Below are 21,499 nucleotides of genomic sequence, written 5' to 3'. Positions count from 1 at the left end.
AATTTCCCTCTGAATCAATAAAGTATATAAAGTCTCTCTCGACCTCTTTCTATTTATCCATCCACTTATTTATTTGTCTATCTCGGTTGTGTTCAGGTTTGCAGAGCGCCGTCTCCTCCGATTCCGACTCTTCAGAAGAAACTGGGTCTGTCTGTGTTCAGTCCCAGACCTCCCACAGTGGAGAGTCAGCAGTCCCTCCCCCCTCTCTCTGTAAGACGCCATTATTATTATTATTATTATTATTATATCTGACCCCAGCCTGTTTAATTACACTGAGGGATTTAACTGTGGTGCTGTGTCCCAAAGGAGAGGTCTCTGTCTGGGCTCCAGTCGCCCCCTGTTCCCGCCCGGAGGAACCAGCTCCGAGCAGCAGGTTTGTCAGGATTAATCTGTTTTTTTTTTAGTTACCGTATTTTTAGACTATAAATCCCTTCAGACTGTAAATCGCACCAGCCAAAAAATGCGTAATGAAGAAGAAAAAACATATACAAGTCGCAGTTTTTGGGGGAAATTTATTTTATAAAATCAGAGATCAGGAACCGACATTTCCTGTGTAAAGTCAAGTTGTAGTAAAAACAATAGAAGAGAAAACAACAGACTGTTAACGTCACATATGAACAGTTCTTCAGATAAACTATAACATAAACAACAGAACAAGTTTAACAAACTCTCCATCTCACTCCAAATCACTAAATCCATTCAGTTCTTCATCCTCGTTGTCACTTCTGAACAACTCGACCTCCGGAGGTAAACAGAGCGACGCAAACTCTTCTGTGTCGCTGTCGTCAGACTCAGCGTCAGTTCCAGTTAGAATTATTCGGGTCTTTCTGAATCTCGACAGGATGGTTTCGGTGTCACTGAAGTCCAGACTTTGTCCATCCGTCCAGCGACTTCAGGAAGGTTTCACGGTTCGTCCTCCCGGTTCTCGTGAAGCTGTGTTCTCCATCCTCGCTTTCAAAACCCCAGTCCCTCACAAGTTTCTCTCTCACTCCAAACTTTCCTTCTGCTGCTCGATGACAGTTTTTGGCTGAATATTTCGCTACTTGCAGCAGGACAGAGGCTCTTTCTACAGGAGACATGCGCAGTAGAGTGAAGTGACAGTGGTGCAGGAGGAACAGGAGCAGCAGATACTCACACACAAGACTAGAACCTCTCGTGCCTGTCTGAAAATGTTAGTATAATAGGCTACGTTCAGACTGCAGGGTTTAACGCTCAATTCAGATTTTTTTGTGAAATCCGATGTTTGTTGAAAGGAACGTGTGGATGTGGAGACGGAGCCAAGAGTGGTGAGTGGTGATGTGCTTCACTTCAGTCACACCGAGTTCATTAACAATTTTCTCCTACTTCAGCGCAGAATAGTGACGTTTGTGTCTTGTTGATAACGTGTAGGTGGATGAATGCACTTTGACCGTTCAGACTGAAGTCACATGTTAAAGATCAGATATGTATCAGTTTCAGGAGCACATATCCAAGTGTCCTGGGTCACATTTGAAAAAATCTGATCTGTGTGGTTCAGACTGACATTAAAAGATCAGATACAGGAACATAGAAACCAAAAAATCGGATTTGGGTCACTTCAGGCTGCAGTCTGAACGCAGCCTAAGTCGCACCTGAGTATAAGTCGTAGGAAACGCCCAAACTATGAACAAAAGTGCCACTTTTAGTCCGAAAAATATGGTATAAGTGCAGGTACTGGATTGTAACTTCTCACATTCCTAGTAAAATATATATCATCATTTCCGTACTTTAAGCCGTTACTTTTTTCTCACACTTTGAACCCTGCAGCTTAAACAACGATGCGAACATATGGCCTCGGGATGTAACGATATGGAAATCTGTCAGTGCGATATTTATTGCAGTATTTTGAAGAGGCTAATATATTTGTAGATGGGACTCTTCTTTGCTTTTAAAATAGCTTGACGAGATTTTGGTGTGAATTATTACCGTCATAATCCCAAGAACTCAAATTAAAACATATTTCTTCATGTTGTCTGCGCTGAAATGAATCATGGGATCTGTAGTTCCTGATGTTCGTAAGATGTTGCTAATAAAGAACAAGGCATTTGAGCAAAGAAACTTGTGATTTGATATATTGTGACAGCTTGATATTATTATGAGACTTTTTACGGTACGATATCACGATATTTCAGTTATTTTATTTTTCCCCCCAAAAATGCAACTTATATATGTTTTTTTCTTCTTCGTTACGCATTTTTTGGCTGTTGTGACTTATACTCCGGACCAATTTATAGCCCGAAAAATGTGGTAATTATTAGAGGCGTAACGATATCCAAGTCTGACGATACGATATCGTCACGGTATGAACCTCACTGTTACGATATTTAATTTATTGTGATATTGTGGAAAAGCTCACGATTTGGTGGGGAGGCTCACGATTAGGGATGTAACAATATCTAAATCTCTCGGTACAGTATTTTCATGATATAAATCTCACAGTACGATATTTATTGCGATATTTTGTGGAGGCTAAACAGCTAAAACTGTTAATCTGCTTCTTTTTCCTCTTAAAATGTCATGACAAGACTTAATCCAAAGAAGTAAGACTTAAAACTGTTAGAACTGTTATTTCTTTTTGTAGTCTGCACTGAAATGGAGCAAAGGATCATGGTCTATGTAGTTCTCTGTCTTTTTTTTTTTTAGCTCTTGCTGCACCATAACTCTTCATTTAAGCAAAGAGACTTGTAATTCGATATATTGTGCTGGTCCACGATATTATTGTGAGAACTTTGATGATACGATACCACGATATTTCAGTTATTGTTACATCCCTAGTAATTAAAAGTGAAAAAAATCTGTCTGTATCTCAAGTAACAACATGGACACCTGCGGCTGAGAGACAAGTGCGACCTATATATGTACACTTTTTTTTTTTTTCCTGTTAAAATTGAGTTGGTGCGGCTTATATTCAGGTGCGCTCGATAGTCTGGAGGTTACGGTGCATTTGTTGTTACGAGTATCTTCATTCATTGTCTTTATGTTACCACCATGACCGTGTGTTTGTGCGTATCCCTGCACTTCAACACTTGTCTGTGCGTGTGGACAGGAAAGTACCGCGACGTGTTCAGTGAGCTGTCTGCTCTCAGGAGGCAGCTCCGGACCGAACAGAAGAGACTGGAGGGACGTCTGCAACAGGACTGGGACCTGGATCTGGAGTCTCCGCTTAGCGACAGGTAAACACGGGCTGCACCTGCCAGTTCACCTGTCCACACACCTGTGCACATCTTCTTGAGATATAAAAAGCATGTCCACATGTAGCGCCACGTGTGGACATCCAGGGGCTTACGTGAACCCTAACAAGAGTCTGTGAGTACCTTCTGTAAGCGCTCATCAGTGCTGAACCTCTGATTCTTTTCATGCGTGTGCAGACAGAGAGAGCGCCCCCAGGTGGACGTGTTTGACATGGCACGGCTCAAACTCCAGGCTCCAGTCAGAAGACCGAGCTCTAGAAGCACAGAGCCCAAGAACCTGCCACAGATACACGACTCCCTACAGCTCAAGTACAATGGTAAGACTTCAACTCTGGGATCTTGACCAGGCACCGGGGACGTGGCCGGGGACGTGGCCAGGGACGTGACCGGGGACGTGGCCGGGGACGTGACCTGGGACGTGACGGGACGTGACCGTGGGACGGGGACGTGGCAAGGTTTTTGCCCTCCCCTAGTCTAGTCCCCGGCCTTGGACTAGACCAAGAACTGAAACAGGACTTGAGCCACGCTTGGACTGGTACTAAGGGCACTTTCACACCACTAGTTCGATTATTTGGTCCACACCAGGCAATAAAATAGTTCTTCTGTAGAAGATAGACTCCAGTGTGGTTCTTTCACTCCTGACCTTCACGTGGCTCAGGGATGCCCTCCCCCATGTCAGACCTCGCAGGAGCAAGGCCGAGACACTCCGTCTCCCCCAGTGGCCTTCTCACGGAGCCTCTCCTCGGGCTACGTAGGACGTGGGCCGGTCCCCTCGACTGAACGCCGGCCTCCAGCAGAGAACCCCTCGAACCCCTCGAACCAGCTAAGAGTCTCCCTGGCCCGGGGAGCCCTGGTTGATCCGGCCAGTAGCAGATGCTTGTCTGACAGATGAAGTCGTGCAGGTCTAAGTCCACACTGCCGGTTCAGTGAAACTGCAAATGGCTCATTAAATCAGTTGGGTCCTTTTGATCGCTCCATCATTACTTGGAGCATGTTTGGCACACACCAGAGTTTGGTATTTGCTGTGGAGTCAAGTGCGACCGAGACCACCTCTTTTTTTTGAGGTCTCGGTCCGTTTGATTTAGTGTGGATCCGAGTGAGACTGACTTTCACACCAACGAAAACGAACTAACCGATCTAAGAGCTTCTGGTTCGAATGGAATGTGTGGTGCGCACCAAGCACCCTAAGCCAGGACTGAACCAAACCCTTTCTAAAATCAGTCTAAACCAGGACTTTAGCAGGTCTACACAACAATTTTCTAATTTTGAAAGACTGAATCATGACTTAACTCTGACTTGACCAAGTAAGGACAAAACAAATACTATAAATTCGCCCTTAAATATAATAAATTTAAAATTTCTGTGTCTCCTGATCGTTTGAACTTTTTTCTTTGCAGATGTAGAGTCCAGGTTGGGTTCTGGTCAAGTCCCTAAACACGTCGACAGAGACCCGTTCAACAGCCAGAGGTCCACAGTACAGGGAGGTAAGAGCGGCAGAGTGGTTAGCCTGTCTCCTCCCCCTCACCAGGCGGTTGTGGGTTAGACTCCCGATCTCTCTGGGTGGTTTGCCCGTACACACACACACAAAAAAAAAAACAACTTCCATCTTGTTTTTCAGACTATTTCGACTTTTCTCCAACTCATCACAATGATTACGCGGTGAGTAGAACTATTGTCTTACTTCTTCTGTATTTTTGTGATTCATTTTAACATGTTTTTTGTTGATTTCACAGCGGAGTGCTCTGGGAGGGCCCTCGAGATGCTCACTGCTGGAATCCGACAGCACTTTTATCGGTAAGAAATAAACAACGCGAATGGGTCCGTCATGTGGAAAGTCGAAATAGAATCTGTAAACACTACTGTGAACTAAAACTGCTGCTATTAATATTTATTTATTTAGATTATTTCTCTCCCCCTCTCTCCGTGCAGAGCCTCTCGGTGAAGCCTTCTCTGCTCTTCCCTCTCCGGAGCAGAAGAGGGCGCCGATGACCGCGCGAGAGAGGAGGAGACTCGCCGAAGCACAGCGGCAGGTCAGAGGTGTGAGAGGAGATAGAGGGAGGAGTTAGAGGGACGTGGGAGGAGTTAGAGGGATGAGGGAGGAGTTAGAGGGACGAGGGAGGAGTTAGAGGGATGTGGGAGGAGTTAGAGGGACGCGGGAGGAGTTAGAGGGACGCGAGAGGAGTTAGAGGGACGAGGGAGGACGTTAAGAGGAGGATTGAGGGAGGAGTTAGAGGATGCGGGAGGAGTTAGAGAGATGTGAGAGGAGTTAGAGAGAGTGTGAGAGGAGTTAGAGGAGGAGGATGAGGGAGGATTAGAGGAGGATGAGGAGAGGAGTTAGAGAGATGAGGGAGGAGTTAGAAGAGGAGTTAGAGGGATGAGAGGAGGAGTTAGAGAGAGGGAGAGAGTGAGGGAGGAGTTAGAGGGATGAGAGGAGTTAGAGTGTGAGAGGAGTTAGAGAGAGAGAGTTAGAGAGAGATGTGAGGAGGAGTTTAGAGGGATGCGGGAGGAGAGAGGGATTTAGAGGGACGAGCGGGAGGAGTCAGAGGGATGTGGGAGGAGTTAGAGGGATGTGGGAGGAGGAGTTAGAACATGTTTGTTAGAAGTGTAAACAACAGAGTCATCATCTTTTGAACCTGTCATAACGTGTGTTTTTCAGACTGCAGTTTGTTCAGCTCCTGAAGCAGACCCGCCTCCTCACACCGGCGGCAGAGGAAACCCCCGGAACAGGGGAGGAGCCGGTCGCCACAGAGCTGCCGCAGGTCACCGTGGTAACACAGGTATTAACCGCACAAAGAAGATTTAACGGGCGGCGGAGTTTGGATTCACAGCATCAGTTTAACCTGAGCTGGAGGCGGGTCAGAACTTCACGGTGGAGTTTGCGGTTTGGACGTCGCAGATTGTCGACCGGGTTTATGGTTCGAATCTCGTTTGTAATTTTCAGCCCAATCCACGCGAAACAAAAACTAAAGTCAAGTTATTTTTTTCAATTTTCATCCCCGAAGACACGAGTGAAAGGACTCTGAACCAAAAAGATAAATATGTCGGGTTTGTGGAACTGATCCCAAAGAAATAATGAGGAGGAGAAACATTTGTGGATCGTTAGACAAATAGACGCATGGAAAAAGATACATAGATAGAAAAAGATAGAAAGAAGGAAAGAAAAAGATGAGTAAATAGAAAGACAAAGATAGATAGAAAGAAAGGGACATTACTTTTACCTGAAAAAAGTAGTAGTTACTGTAATGCGTTACACTCAACACTGCCTCTCGACGGGTTTCAGAATGGTGAAAAAAAATAGCACGGTTGTCATAGCGATTTATGGTTTAACTCTTTCCCCCCTGGAGGCCGACTAGGAACAACCCAGACATATATGACTGGGGCTCCCCTTAGAGCATCACTGCATAAAAGAAAACCGACTTCCACGAGTGATTATAAATGATTTTTACCTCATGAACTTAATTGTAACACAGACATATTTTTGTATCTCTGGAAACCTCAGACTCTGAACTCTTCATTTCTGGATGTTTAAATGTGATTCAACTCATTTACAGGTTTATAACAGCTCACTGAAAATGAGAGTTTACCCTGGTCAGGTGCAAAATCAAAAACAAAAAAACTACATTCAGTATCTGATATCTGCATGTTCTGAGAACTATATTCATAAAAAAAATAAAAATATACTTTGTCAAAGTATTTAAACACATTTCATATATCATCACATACAGTAAAGCCAAGTGTTCACCTGTTTTTACCTGTTGTTCACCAGTTTTTACCCAATTCATTTCAACTCATTTATCTTATTATAATATAATAATATAATAATAAAACTCTTCCCCGTCAGTGTGTGTCCAGTATTTGTCATCTTGGTCACTTTCTCGTGTGCAGAGCTCCACATAAGTGTTTGTTTCTGTAGTGATTCTGTCAAACATCGCATCTTGGAAAAAAAGACTGAAATATTTTAAAGGACTCGCCTGAGAAACATCCAGATTTCAGGGCAGTTTTGGTTCATAATCGAGTATAAAGCCCCTGATAGTTTGTTGGGATATCGCAGGACTCCACACAGACACATTCAGCGACATTCTCATCTTCGTAAGTTTCACTCTCTGAAAAGTCGTCGCTGTCGCTGTTTTCCACTTTATAATCAACTTCATCATCACTTTAAAATCTATAAAAGTCACTTTCTCTAAACTTATCCATAAAATACGTCCGCTCCTCATTATTTCTAAAACTTTGTGCCACAATCTTTCCATTGCTCGTGTTTCGTGTTGTTTTTTCTGGAAGCTACAATCGTCACTACTTCGATTAACTTCGGAAAAAATCGGTGAAAATCCTTGAATCCTATTGGTCAGTCTAGTGTGGGTTGTAGTGGCTCCACCTATCACAGCCTCTGTTTACATGTGAAAAACCAAAACCGTTTCTAATGGTCAAATCACGTCTTTAGTGAAACAGCAGGAGTCAAACACGTCATTAAGGAAACAAGGAGGTCGTCAAATGTCGTCTTCATGGGGAAAGAGTTAAACTGGTGATTTGTGTTTTTATTTTCTTATTTCCAGATGTTGTAGATTCCGACGACTCTCCTCCTCCTCCTGATCCTGATCCCGTTCAGAAAAACACCTGGAGACGCATGGGGACCTCGGACACAATAGACGGACCAATCAGGAGAGAGAGCGCCTGATCACATGATACACGTCGGCCTCTCGACCGGCCAATCGGGGCAGAGCCTTCGGTCACGTGACACCGCACCACCAGTTCATGTTTCCTCAGGTCCAAACTCCCTGATCGCGCAGTTATTTATTTTTACAAAAACACACGCGTGGAAGATCATTTGTTCCATTAGATTCTGAATTTTAAATACACTTACATTTTTTTTTTTACTCTGAAAAAAGATGTTTGAATTATTTTTCCTCTGAATTTTTAGTTACTGAAATTGTAAGTGTACGTTTTCAACAAATCAAAATAAACGTTTCACCTAAAAAAATGTCACCTTAAATATTCAAAATCATGAACTGTGCTGTGCTGAATATTTGTATTTTTAAATTTGAAACATATTGAAAAAGTACACTTAAAATTTCAGCAACTGAAATTCTGAATAAAAATATTTCAAACACACATTTTTTTTTTTAGTTAAAAAAATTCACTTAAAAATCTGAATCTGATGGAACAAATAATCTTTTATACACAGAAATGATTGAATTTTAAAGGTACACCGTGTAACTTTTGACACACGTTCTGCCTCTCGCTTGTCTCCATAGCGATGCTTTTGCTTTAAACGGAATGTTCCACAGTACGGCATTATTCAGTCATTTTTATTGCTCAGAAAAACTTTGTTCTTCCCATGAGCGACGTTTCCACAGATCTGACCAGTAACACTGCTCGGAGACGTCACCTGCCTCTCTCCGTAGTTTGTTTTTAATGCCAGGCTCTGAAACATTACGGGCAACTCTTATACATCTCCGTGGAGACGAGGAGGCAGCAGAAGCCAGAAAAGTTCCACAGTGCACCTTTTAATCGCGCAGGGACATAAACAAGCCGGTTCAAACCAGCGCTTTTCCTCGCTGAGTTGATCTTTGGCAACCTGTAACTTTTAACTCGGGGGTTCCGTCGTTTGCTCGTTTCTATGGAGACGTCCNGGTACTAAGGGCACTTTCACACCACTAGTTTCGATTATTTGGTCCACACCAGGCAATAAAATAGTTCTTCTGTAGAAGATAGACTCCAGTGTGGTTCTTTCACTCCTGACCTTCACGTGGCTCAGGGATGCCCTCCCCCATGTCAGACCTCGCAGGAGCAAGGCCGAGACACTCCGTCTCCCCCAGTGGCCTTCTCACGGAGCCTCTCCTCGGGCTACGTAGGACGTGGGCCGGTCCCCTCGACTGAACGCCGGCCTCCAGCAGAGAACCCCTCGAACCCCTCGAACCCCAGCTAAGAGTCTCCCTGGCCCGGGGAGCCCTGGTTGATCCGGCCAGTAGCAGATGCTTGTCTGACAGATGAAGTCGTGCAGGTCTAAGTCCACACTGCCGGTTCAGTGAAACTGCAAATGGCTCATTAAATCAGTTGGGTTCTTTTGATCGCTCCATCGTTACTTGGAGCATGTTTGGCACACACCAGAGTTTGGTATTTGCTGTGGAGTCAAGTGCGACCGAGACCACCTCTTTTTTTGAGGTCTCGGTCCGTTTGATTTAGTGTGGATCCGAGTGAGACTGACTTTCACACCAACGAAAACGAACTAACCGATCTAAGAGCTTCTGGTTCGAATGGAATGTGTGGTGCGCACCAAGCACCCTAAGCCAGGACTGAACCAAACCCTTTCTAAAATCAGTCTAAACCAGGACTTTAGCAGGTCTACACAACAATTTTCTAATTTTGAAAGACTGAATCATGACTTAACTCTGACTTGACCAAGTAAGGACAAAACAAATACTATAAATTCGCCCTTAAATATAATAAATTAAATTTCTGTGTCTCCTGATCGTTTGAACTTTTTTCTTTGCAGATGTAGAGTCCAGGTTGGGTTCTGGTCAAGTCCCTAAACACGTCGACAGAGACCCGTTCAACAGCCAGAGGTCCACAGTACAGGGAGGTAAGAGCGGCAGAGTGGTTAGCCTGTCTCCTCCCCCTCACCAGGCGGTTGTGGGTTAGACTCCCGATCTCTCTGGGTGGTTTGCCCGTACACACACACACAAAAAAAACAACAACTTCCATCTTGTTTTTCAGACTATTTCGACTTTTCTCCAACTCATCACAACGATTACGCGGTGAGTAGAACTATTGTCTTACTTCTTCTGTATTTTTGTGATTAATTTTAACATGTTTTTTGTTGATTTCACAGCGGAGTGCTCTGGGAGGGCCCTCGAGATGCTCACTGCTGGAATCCGACAGCACTTTTATCGGTAAGAAATAAACAACGCGAATGGGTCCGTCATGTGGAAAGTCGAAATAGAATCTGTAAACACTACTGTGAACTAAAACTGCTGCTATTAATATTTATTTATTTAGATTATTTCTCTCCCTCCCTCTCTCCGTGCAGAGCCTCTCGGTGAAGCCTTCTCTGCTCTTCCCTCTCCGGAGCAGAAGAGGGCGCCGATGACCGCGCGAGAGAGGAGGAGACTCGCCGAAGCACAGCGCAGGTCAGAGGTGTGAGAGGAGATAGAGGGAGGAGTTAGAGGGACGTGGGAGGAGTTAGAGGGATGAGGGAGGAGTTAGAGGGATGAGGGAGGAGTTAGAGGGATGAGGGAGGAGTTAGAGGGACGAGGGAGGAGTTAGAGGGACGCGAGAGGAGTTAGAGGGACGCGAGAGGAGTTAGAGGGACGCGAGAGGAGTTAGAGGGACGCGAGAGGAGTATGAGGGACGAGGGAGGAGTATGAGGGAGGAGTTTGAGGGATGCGGGAGGAGTTAGAGAGAGGGATGTGAGAGGAGTTAGAGAGAGGGATGTGAGAGGAGTTAGAGAGAGGGATGTGAGAGGAGTTAGAGAGAGGGATGTGAGAGGAGTTAGAGAGAGGGATGCGAGAGGAGTTAGAGAGAGGGATGCGAGAGGAGTTAGAGAGAGGGATGCGAGAGGAGTTAGAGAGAGGGATGTGAGAGGAGTTAGAGAGAGGGATGCGAGAGGAGTTAGAGAGAGGGATGTGAGAGGAGTTAGAGGGATGCGAGAGGAGTTAGAGAGGAGGGATTAGGAGAGGATGTTAGAGGGAGAGGAGAGGAGATGAGAGGAGTTAGAGAGGGGTTATGCGAGAGGAGTTAGAGAGAGGGATGCGAGAGGAGTTATAGAGAGGGATGCGAGAGGAGTTAGAGAGAGGGATGCGAGAGGAGTTAGAGAGAGGATGCGAGAGGAGTTAGAGGAGGATGCGAGAGGAGTTAGAAGAGGGGATGTGAGAGGGTTAGAGGGAGAGAGAGGAGGAGGAGGGTGAGAGGAGTTAGAGGGATGAGGGAGGAGTTAGAGGGATGAGGGAGGAGTTAGAGAGATGAGGGAGGAGTTAGAGGGAGGAGTTAGAGGGATGAGGGAGGAGTTAGAGAGATGAGGGAGGAGTTAGAGGGATGAGGGAGGAGTTAGAGGGATGAGGGAGGAGTTAGAGGGATGAGGGAGGAGTTAGAGGGATGAGGGAGGAGTTAGAGAGGAGTTAGAGGGAGGGAGGAGTTAGAGGGATGAGGGAGGAGTTAGAGAGATGAGGGAGGAGTTAGAGGGATGAGGGAGGAGTTAGAGGGATGAGGGAGGAGTTAGAGGGATGAGGGAGGAGTTAGAGAGATGAGGGAGGAGTTAGAGAGATGAGGGAGGAGTTAGAGAGATGAGGGAGGAGTTAGAGGGATGAGGGAGGAGTTAGAGGGATGAGGGAGGAGTTAGAGGGATGTGGGAGGAGTCAGAGGGACGTGGGAGGAGTTAGAGGGATGCGGGAGGAGTCAGAGGGATGTGGGAGGAGTTAGAACATGTTTGTAGAAGTGTAAACAACAGAGTCATCATCTTTTGAACCTGTCATAACGTGTGTTTTTCAGACTGCAGTTTGTTCAGCTCCTGAAGCAGACCCGCCTCCTCACACCGGCGGCAGAGGAAACCCCCGGAACAGGGGAGGAGCCGGTCGCCACAGAGCTGCCGCAGGTCACCGTGGTAACGCAGGTATTAACCGCACAAAGAAGATTTAACGGGCGGCGGAGTTTGGATTCACAGCATCAGTTTAACCTGAGCTGGAGGCGGGTCAGAACTTCACGGTGGAGTTTGCGGTTTGGACGTCGCAGATTGTCGACCGGGTTTATGGTTCGAATCTCGTTTGTAATTTTCAGCCCAATCCACGCGAAACAAAAACTAAAGTCAAGTTATTTTTTTCAATTTTCATCCCCGAAGACGCGAGTGATTCGGGTGAAAGGACTCTGAACCAAAAAGATAAATATGTCGGGTTTGTGGAACTGATCCCAAAGAAATAATGAGGAGGAGAAACATTTGTGGATCGTTAGACAAATAGACGCATGGAAAAAGATACATAGATAGAAAAAGATAGAAAGAAGGAAAGAAAAAGATGGGTAAATAGAAAGACAAAGATAGATAGAAAGAAAGGGACATTACTTTTACCTGAAAAAAGTAGTAGTTACTGTAATGCGTTACACTCAACACTGCCTCTCGACGGGTTTCAGAATGGTGAAAAAAAAATAGCACGGTTGTCATAGCGATTTATGGTTTAACTCTTTCCCCCCTGGACGCCGACTAGGAACAACCCAGACATATATGACTGGGGCTCCCCTTAGAGCATCACTGCATAAAAGAAAACCGACTTCCACGAGTGATTATAAATGATTTTTACCTCATGAACTTAATTGTAACACAGACATATTTGTATCTCTGGAAACCTCAGACTCTGAACTCTTCATTTCCGGATGTTTAAATGTGATTCAACTCATTTACAGGTTTATAACAGCTCACTGAAAATGAGAGTTTACCTGGTCAGGTGCAAAATCAAAAACAAAAAAACTACATTCAGTATCTGATATCTGCATGTTCTGAGAACTATATTCATAAAAAAAATAAAATATACTTTGTCAAAGTATTTAAACACATTTCATATCATCACATACAGTAAAGCCAAGTGTTCACCTGTTTTTACCTGTTGTTCACCAGTTTTTACCCAATTCATTATTCAACTCATTTATCTTATTATAATATAATAATAAAACTCTTCCCCGTCAGTGTGTGTTCAGTATTTGTCGTCTTGGTCACTTTCTCGTGTGCAGAGCTCCACATAAGAGTTTGTTTCTGTAGTGATTCTGTCAAACATCGCATCTTGGAAAAAAAGACTGAAATATTTTAAAGGACTCGCCTGAGAAACATCCAGATTTCAGGGCAGTTTTGGTTCATAATCGAGTATAAAGTCCTGGATAGTTTGTTTGGATATCGCAGGACTCCACACAGACACATCAGCGACATTCTCATCCTTCGTAAGTTTCACTCTCTGAAAGTTCGTCGCTGTCGCTGTTTTCCACTTTATAATCAACTTCATCATCACTTTAAAATCTATAAAAGTCACTTTCTCTAAACTTATCCATAAAATACGTCCGCTCCTCATTATTTCTAAAACTCTGTGCCGCGATCTTTCCATTGCTCGTGTTTCGTGTTGTTTTTTCCGGAAGCTACAATCGTCACTACTTCGATTAACTTTAGAAAAAAATCAGTGAAAATATATCCTTGAATCCTATTGGTCAGTCTAGTGTGGGTTGTAGTGGCTCCACCTATCACAGCCTCTGTTTACATGTGAAAAACCAAAACCGTTTCTAATGGTCGTCAAATCACGTCTTTAGTGAAACAGCAGGAGTCAAAACACGTCATTAAGGAAACAAGGAGGTCGTCAAATGTCGTCTTCATGGGGGAAAGAGTTAAACTGGTGATTTGTGTTTTATTTTCTTATTTCCAGATGTTGTAGATTCCGACGACTCTCCTCCTCCTCCTGATCCTGATCCCGTTCAGAAAAACACCTGGAGACGCATGGGGACCTCGGACACGATAGACGGACCAATCAGGAGAGAGAGCGCCTGGTCACATGACGCACGTCGGCCTCTCGACCGGCCAATCGGGGCAGAGCCTTCGGTCACGTGACACCGCACCACCAGTTCATGTTTCCTCAGGTCCAAACTCCCTGATCGCGCAGTTATTTATTTTTACAAAAACACACGCGTGGAAGATCATTTGTTCCATTAGATTCTGAATTTTAAATACACTTACATTTTTTTTTTTACTCTGAAAAAAGATGTTTGAATTATTTTTCCTCTGAATTTTAGTTACTGAAATTGTAAGTGTACGTTTTCAACAAATCAAAATAAACGTTTCACCTAAAAAATGTCACCTTAAATATTCAAAATCATGAACTGTGCTGTGCTGAATATTTGTATTTTTAAATTTGAAACATATTGAAAAAGTACACTTAAAATTTCAGCAACTAAAATTCTGAATAAAAATATTTCAAACACATTTTTTTTTTTAGTTAAAAAAATCACTTAAAAATCTGAATCTGATGGAACAAATAATCTTTTATACACAGAAATGACTTTGAATTTTAAAGGTACACCGTGTAACTTTTGACACACGTTCTGCCTCTCGCTTGTCTCCATAGCGATGCTTTTGCTTTACCCGGAATGTTCCACAGTACGGCATTATTCAGTCATTTTTATTGCTCAGAAAAACTTTGTTCTTCCCATGAGCGACGTTTCCACAGATCTGACCAGTAACACTGCTCGGAGACGTCACCTGCCTCTCTCCGTAGTTTGTTTTTAATGCCAGGCTCTGAAACATTACGGGCAACTCTATAACATCTCCGTGGAGACGAGGAGGCAGCAGAAGCCAGAAAAGTTCCACAGTGCACCTTTTAATCGCGCAGGGACATAAACAAGCCGGTTCAAACCAGCGCTTTTCCTCGCTGAGTTGATCTTTGGCAACCTGTAACTTTTAACTCGGGGGTTCCGTCGTTTGCTCGTTTCTATGGAGACGTCCCCGCTCCTGCCTGGAATGTTCCACAGTGTGACATTAAACACCTCGACTTTATATTTACTCGATTACAGATGGTTTTACAGCTCAAAAATACCTCGAAAAGCCGGCGTTCTGACCCCAGATCTGACCTGTAACTCGTTCTGGTTTGGTCTCCACGGAGATAGAGGTTTAATGCCGTAGTGTGAAACATTCTGGACAAAACGATAGCGTCTACAAACTTACATTAAAACGAAAAAGCTCCTGATTACAGTTCACAGTGAGAAATCTGAAGAACTCTGCGGGCTGCGTTTGTGCCGTCTGCTTATCGCCATGGCAACAGATTATTTAAAGTTTTATATTTATTTATGTAAAAGTCTAAAACACTGCGCTTAATTTAATTCACATTGTTAATATTGTTCATTGTCTAATTTAAAAGCGTTGATATTGAGGAAACTGTATGAACTTTAAGAACTTTTCTAAATGTTTACAAACCAATTCTTCACTTGACTGAAGCCGTACAAGTCATTTCATTTTGTGCTTTGTTTAGTACGAAACCTTTTACTTTTTTCATTTTGTTGAAACATAACTACTGTTTACAGACAGTAACGAACACACATGAATGCATCTTTGTTAAAAATGAGACGCAGGAGAAAATCTGAGCTGGAACTTTTCTATGTGTCATTAAATTATTTTTTAATAAAATGTATTTTTACTCTGAGGCTCTTTGAATCTCTTATACTGCTGATAATACTGCGAGTACTGGAAGCAAACTGGATTAGAGTAGAAGTTTAAACCTGTACTTGTACTTGGGGGCGACAGGAGCTCAGTCGGTCGAACGTTTGTCCACTGATCTGAAGGTTGGTGTTGGTTTTTAAAACAAATTATATATATTATAATTATATATATCGTTTTTCATTCTGAATTGAAATTCAAAAGAACAAATTATACACGGACCAGATGTTTATAAAATGGTTTCTTGTGTTTCCATGGCGATGTCCAGACGTGAACCACAAAAATCTGAAAACCTTTGTCCATTTCCAACTGTATTCCTGTTCCGTTCAGTCCTCAGAAAACCTGGGCCCATAAAAAACATTTAAAAAAAGAATCCCAAACAGAGTCCATTTTTTGTTGCAACTGTTTATTGCTTATATAAACGTTTCTAAACAATTTTTGGTAAAAATAAAATCTATCAAACAATCATAAATAAATCACACGACTTTCACATGACAGAATATTGCACAATGATACGCCTTTGAACGAGAATCACAGAATACAGCTCCGACCGCGAGGGGAACCGGGAAATAAAGCTCCCATATCCGGCTTTTCAACCGTTAGGAATCTTCCGGACGTGACTTAAAGACGCGCTGTGTAACTTTTTATGCGCCGCGTAACTTCTCAGGCGGAGGGTTTGCGGCTGCTCGTTTCCGTGGAGATATCACACAAATCGAAAATAAGAACCGAATTTATACACTTCCATGAGATTGTTATTGTTTTGCCCGGAATGTTCCGCATTACAACATTTATCTGTTTATTTCTCTGTCTCTACGGAGATGTTATTAGTTTAGACAAGTCGGCGTTAGTTACAGGTGAGGTCCGCGGAAAGGCGAGTTCGCTCAGGTTAACAACTCGCGGTTTACGAGGTATTTTTAAGCAATAAAATCGCCCACGACGGACTAAATGCAAAACGGCGACGCCAAATGCCGAGCTACGGAACGTTCTGGGCAGCGCCGCCGGAAAAGTTACACAGTGTGGCTTTAATTCGTGCAAAAGTAAAGACAGGCGCCCCCTACCTGCGACAGTGGGGAATCGTTTAAAGACGGTTTGTTGCGGTTTGGCTTTTAACACTTATTTATTTGAGCGACATTTTGAGGACTTTTCGGGATTTAAAAAACATAATATTTTGTTTTTGTTTGTGACAGACTTAATTTAATTTTATATTTTTTTTGAAACCTTTGGACAGATTAGGTGAACAAAAAAGAGACACAGAGGAACACGTCTCGGTTTGGACTGTCGAGAAAGAACATCACTTTTGACCGAAAACTAAAAGTCCAGCTATGTTTTTGACGAGGAAACGACAGTGTTGGTGGTAAAAAATAAAAAAGTGAAAGGCATTTCCAGCAGAATATGGGAGCTTTAGTTGTTCGAGTTCTGTTACCTCTGACAGACACCGGGTCGTTTTGGAAAGGCAATTTAAAGGCCCTGTACCGGACTTTTCCACGTATTTCAAAACAACGTGTCTCTCCACACGTTTATCATACGAGCAACTCTTGAGCTCAAAATAAGTCCACTGTGTTCTGTCTAATAGAACTTTTTCACAACAGACGGAAGCGCCCCCGTTTTAGATTTATGGAACTTCTGGTTATTGGCTTTCTGCGGCGAAGGCTGCGTTCAGACTGCAGCCTGAAGTCACCCAAATCCGATTTTTTGGCTTCTATGTTCCTGTATCTGATCTTTTAATGTCAGTCTGAACGACACAGATCCGATTTTTTCAAATGTGACCCAGGACACTTGGATATGTGCTCCTGAAACTGATACATATCTGATCTTTTGACATGTGACTTCAGTGTGAACGGACAAAGTGCATTCATCCACCTACACGTTATCAACAAGACACAAACGTCACTATTCTGCGCTGAAGTAGGAGAAAATTGTTAATGAACTCGGTGTGACTGAAGTGAAGCACATCTCCACTCACCACAAAACACCACGACCAAAAACCTCGTCCTTCTCCTTCTCAATCTCCTCCTTAAAACAAGTAAGTTGTTCATGTTCTGGCTCCGGTACGAGAGGAACTTTAAAATCTCCAGGTGCTCGATGCTGCGTCCATGTTTGGACAACTTCTGTAAACACAGAGACGCTCGCTGCGGTTGACGTCGTCGTGTCTCCAGTGTCACATGTGGGACACTTTCGGGCCGTTTAATGTTCACACTGGAGTCACATACAAGTCACATTTAATTTTAAATGTGAACGACCCCGAAAAAACATTGGATTTCACAAAAAAATCTGAATTGAGCGTTAAGCCCTGCAGTCTGAACGTAGTCAAAATGTCTGTGTAAATTGATTTTTAATTTTAATTCTAGAATCGGTCTGAGTGAACAAGTTACTTAATGTATTTTTCGGACTATAAGTGGCACTTTTTTCATGGTTTGGGTGTTTCCTGTGACTTATATATTAAAATGTTCACACCGAAGCTTGGAGAGGTTCTAGTCTTGTGTGTGAGGATCTGCTGCTCCTGTTCCTCCTGCACCACTGTCACTTCACTCTACTGCACATGTCTCCTGTAGAAAGAGCCTCTGTCCTGCTGCAAGTAGCAAAATATTCAGCCAAAAACTGTCATCGAGCAGCAGAAGGAAAGTTTGGAGTGAGAGAGAAACTTGTGAGGGACTGGGGTTTTGAAAGCGAGGATGGAGAACACAGCTTCACGAGAACCGGGAGGACGAACCGTGAAACTTTCCTGAAGTCGCTGGACGGATGGACAAAGTCTGGACTTCAGTGACACCGAAACCATCCTGTCGGGATTCAGAAAGACCCGAATAATTCTAACTGGAACTGACGCTGAGTCTGACGACAGCGACACAGAAGAGTTTGCGTCGCTCTGTTTACCTCCGGAGGTCGAGTTGTTCAGAAGTGACAACGAGGATGAAGAACTTGAATGGATTTAGTGATTTGGAGTGAGATGGAGAGTTTGTTAAACTTGTTCTGTTGTCAGTGTCGGGAAGGTGATTTTTAAAACATATTCCCCTACAGATTACAGATTACACACACCAAAATGTAGTTTGTAACGTAATCCATTAAAGTACTGAAGGCGAGTAATGTAATCTGATTACTTTGGATTACTTGATTTGTTGTAGAGAAGTTTTAAACCTTGTTTAGATCTGGTTTTAGACCTGGTTTAGACCTGGTTTAGACCTGGTTTAGACCCGGTTTAGACCTGGTTTTAGACCTGGTTTAGACCTTTTTAGACCTGTTTTAGACCTGGTTTTAGACCTGGTTTTAGACCTGGTTTTAGACCCGGTTTTAGACCTGGTTTTAAACCTGGTTTTAAACCTGGTTTTAAACCTGGTTTTAGACCCGGTTTTAGACCCGGTTTAGACCTGGTTTTAGACCTGGTTTAGACCTGTTTTAGACCTGGTTTTAGACCTGGTTTTAGACCTGGTTTTAGACCCGGTTTTGACCTGGTTTTAGACCTGGTTTAGACCTGGTTTAGACCTGGTTTAGAGACCCGGTTTTTAAACCTGGTTTTAGACCTGGTTTTAGACCTGGTTTAGACCTGGTTTAGACCTGGTTTAGACCGGTTTGGTTTTAGACCTGGTTTTAGACCTGGTTTTAGACCTGGTTTAGACCTGGTTTTAGACCTGGTTTTAGACCTGGTTTTAGACCTGGTTTTAGACCCGGTTTTAGACCTGGTTTTAAACCTGGTTTTAGACCTGGTTTTAGACCTGGTTTAGACCCGGTTTTAGACCTGGTTTAGACCTGGTTTAGACCTGGTTTTAGACCTGGTTTTAGACCTGGTTTTAGACCTGGTTTTAGACCTGGTTTTAGACCTGGTTTTAGACCTGGTTTAGACCTGGTTTAGACCTGGTTTAGACCTGGTTTAGACCTGGTTTTAGACCTGGTTTAGACCTGGTTTAGACCTGGTTTAGACCTGGTTTTAGACCTGGTTTTAGTTTTAGACCTGGTTTTAGACCTGGTTTAGACCTGGTTTAGACCCGGTTTTAAACCTGGTTTTAGACCTGGTTTTTAGACCTGGTTTAGACCTGTTTTAGACCCGGTTTAGGTTTTAGACCTGGTTTAGACCTGGTTTTGACCTAGTTTTAGACCTGGTTTTAGACCTGGTTTTGACCTAGTTTTAGACCTGGTTTTGACCTAGTTTTAGACCTGGTTTTAGACCTGGTTTTAGACCCGGTTTTAGACCTGGTTTTGACCTAGTTTTAGACCTGGTTTTAGACCTGGTTTTGACCTAGTTTTAGACCTGGTTTAGACCTGGTTTTAGACCTGGTTTTGACCTAGTTTTAGACCTGGTTTTAGACCTGGTTTAAGACCTGGTTTAGACCTGGTTTAGACCTGGTTTAGACCTGGTTTAGACCTGGTTTTAGACCTGGTTTTAGACCTGTTTTAGACCTGTTTTAGACCTGGTTTAGACCTGGTTTAGACCTGATTTTTAGACCTGGTTTAGACCTGGTTTTAGACCTGGTTTAGACCTGGTTTAGTGTCCGGCATTGAGTGGAATTACTGGAAAAAAAAAACAGGGATTTAGCCTGAAATGTGAAAACAGTAAAATCCCTGTGTCCATTTATTTCAACAAAGTAACTGTAATCCAATTCCCACTCACTGAAACAGTAACTGTAACTGAATACAGTTACTCATCATTTGTACTCTGATTACTCTGGTACATGTAATCTGTTACTCCTTGACACTGTCTGTTGTTTGTTCTAGTTTATCTGAAGAACTGTTCATATGTGACGTTAACAGTTTGTCGTTTTCTCTTCTGTTGTTTTTACTACAACTTGACTTTACACAGGAAATGTCGGCTCCTGATCTGATTTTATCAAATTAATTTCCCCCTAAAAGTGCCACTTATTCTCCGAAAAACAGCATATATTTGATTCATGAGCGTAACATGACTTTTGCTCAGCAGTTCACTCGTGCGTCGTCCTTTCTTCTCTCGATCGTCGTGGATCAATTGCTCACGTTAGAATGTTTCTCCTTTGTGGATCTTGTCGGACGAAGATTTGGTGACGGGGCAGAACATGACACACACTCACGCACACTCACGCACACACGCATTTTGCCACAGAAAACTTAAAAATGAACCAGAAGTTGCACAAAGCTCCAGCGCTGCACTTCCGGCTGCTGAGGAAAAGGTTTATTGAGGTAAATAAGAAATGACTTTAGACCAACTGCCCAAAGTGTAACTCTGTTTGTTTTTCCCGGGTTTTGACGCAGTAAAAATCCGGTACAGCGGCCGTCACCGTTTGTGGTACAGAGGAGCGGACGCAGTGCTACGAGAGTGAAAGGTCAAAGTGATTTTCAGTGAAGGAAAGTTTGTTCCAGTGAAAAAAAAACAAACACAAGAAACCAGAGTAAAGGCGCCGACCACGGACTAATATTTGTGATTCTGTGTTCGCGCGTCGTTTTGGGGCATCGTCTCTTGTGTTGATACTTTGCAGTGACCAGATTTTCTTTAAAAAAAACAAAAACTGGGACGTCCTCGGTTTGTGTTGGTTGGTCGTAATAAAATTGTGAAACAAGTTTGTAATTGAAGAAAATAGTTGTTTTTTTCTTTTCTTATTTTTGGTTTTATTTTGAAAAACACATGATTCACAGATTCAGGACAGTCCCAGTTTGTGGATTTATCCAAAAACCAGTGATTTGTCTCAGTTTTATACAAGAAATTTCCTCGGTGTCCCTATTTTTGACCAATTTGATCCCTGCCAACAGTAAAGACAAACAGAAATTGTCATTGGTTTAGGTAAAATACAAAAAAATTCATCTAAAAAACCGACCAAAACACGAAGAAAATGTGAGATATTTTTCCTTATCATTTGTCTCCAAAACCAAAATGGATAACGATTCGATTTTTTCTTTTTTTTTTTTTCTTTCAGTTTTTGTGTTTAAATGAAAAAAAAAAATGAAAAAAAACGGATAACGACCGTTTCCCGTTTATGCGACTTAAACTGTGATGCCGGACTGAACCAGGACTGAACCAGGACTGAACCAGGACTGAACCAGGACTAAACCAAGACTAAACAGTTTTCAGTCCTGGTCTCAGTCCGGTCCTGATCAGGTCCTGGTCAGGTCCTGGTCTCAGTCCCAATCTGATCCCGGTCGGGTCCCGGTCCCGCCCTCAGTC

General features: G+C 43.1%; 1 protein-coding gene and 2 long non-coding RNA genes across 4 annotated transcripts in view; 2 read left to right on the top strand and 1 right to left on the bottom strand.

The window, feature by feature from the left end:
* The window catches only part of LOC110172537 (centrosome and spindle pole-associated protein 1), a 45,236-nt gene extending 37,158 nt beyond the window's left edge, over window positions 1-8,078 (top strand). Inside the window, exons 19-28 of one of the 2 annotated variants that reach the window (XR_008632949.1) lie at window positions 97-210; window positions 307-373; window positions 3,065-3,191; window positions 3,387-3,526; window positions 4,607-4,693; window positions 4,828-4,868; window positions 4,943-5,003; window positions 5,139-5,246; window positions 5,866-5,986; window positions 7,763-8,078. Coding sequence is in view for 1 of the 2 variants with exons in the window: in XM_055159212.1 (XP_055015187.1) it covers window positions 97-210; window positions 307-373; window positions 3,065-3,191; window positions 3,387-3,526; window positions 4,607-4,693; window positions 4,828-4,868; window positions 4,943-5,003; window positions 5,139-5,239; window positions 5,866-5,986; window positions 7,763-7,884 (981 nt within the window). In the remaining variant the exon portion in view is untranslated. The remainder of the gene's footprint in view (window positions 1-96; window positions 211-306; window positions 374-3,064; window positions 3,192-3,386; window positions 3,527-4,606; window positions 4,694-4,827; window positions 4,869-4,942; window positions 5,004-5,138; window positions 5,247-5,865; window positions 5,987-7,762) is intronic. The other variant, XM_055159212.1, reaches the window with a different exon arrangement.
* Window positions 8,079-11,628: 3,550 nt separating this feature from the next.
* Window positions 11,629-15,364, top strand: LOC129410637 (uncharacterized). The gene is made up of 2 exons (XR_008632951.1): window positions 11,629-11,814; window positions 13,598-15,364. It is a non-coding gene; the product is annotated as an uncharacterized LOC129410637 (long non-coding RNA).
* A 3,833-nt stretch (window positions 15,365-19,197) lies between these two features.
* LOC129410638 (uncharacterized) lies at window positions 19,198-19,745 on the bottom strand. Its single transcript, XR_008632952.1, has 3 exons — window positions 19,433-19,745; window positions 19,356-19,379; window positions 19,198-19,280 (listed from the first exon to the last, which is right to left on the bottom strand). It is a non-coding gene; the product is annotated as an uncharacterized LOC129410638 (long non-coding RNA).
* Between the last annotated feature and the right edge of the window lie 1,754 nt (window positions 19,746-21,499).

Source organism: Boleophthalmus pectinirostris, unplaced genomic scaffold (genome assembly GCF_026225935.1).
Source record: "Boleophthalmus pectinirostris isolate CB_2022bp ecotype Guang Dong unplaced genomic scaffold, ASM2622593v1 HiC_scaffold_23, whole genome shotgun sequence".
NCBI lineage: Eukaryota > Metazoa > Chordata > Actinopteri > Gobiiformes > Gobiidae > Boleophthalmus > Boleophthalmus pectinirostris.
Note: the sequence above shows the minus strand (reverse complement) of the source record. Positions and strands in the feature narration are given on the sequence as shown.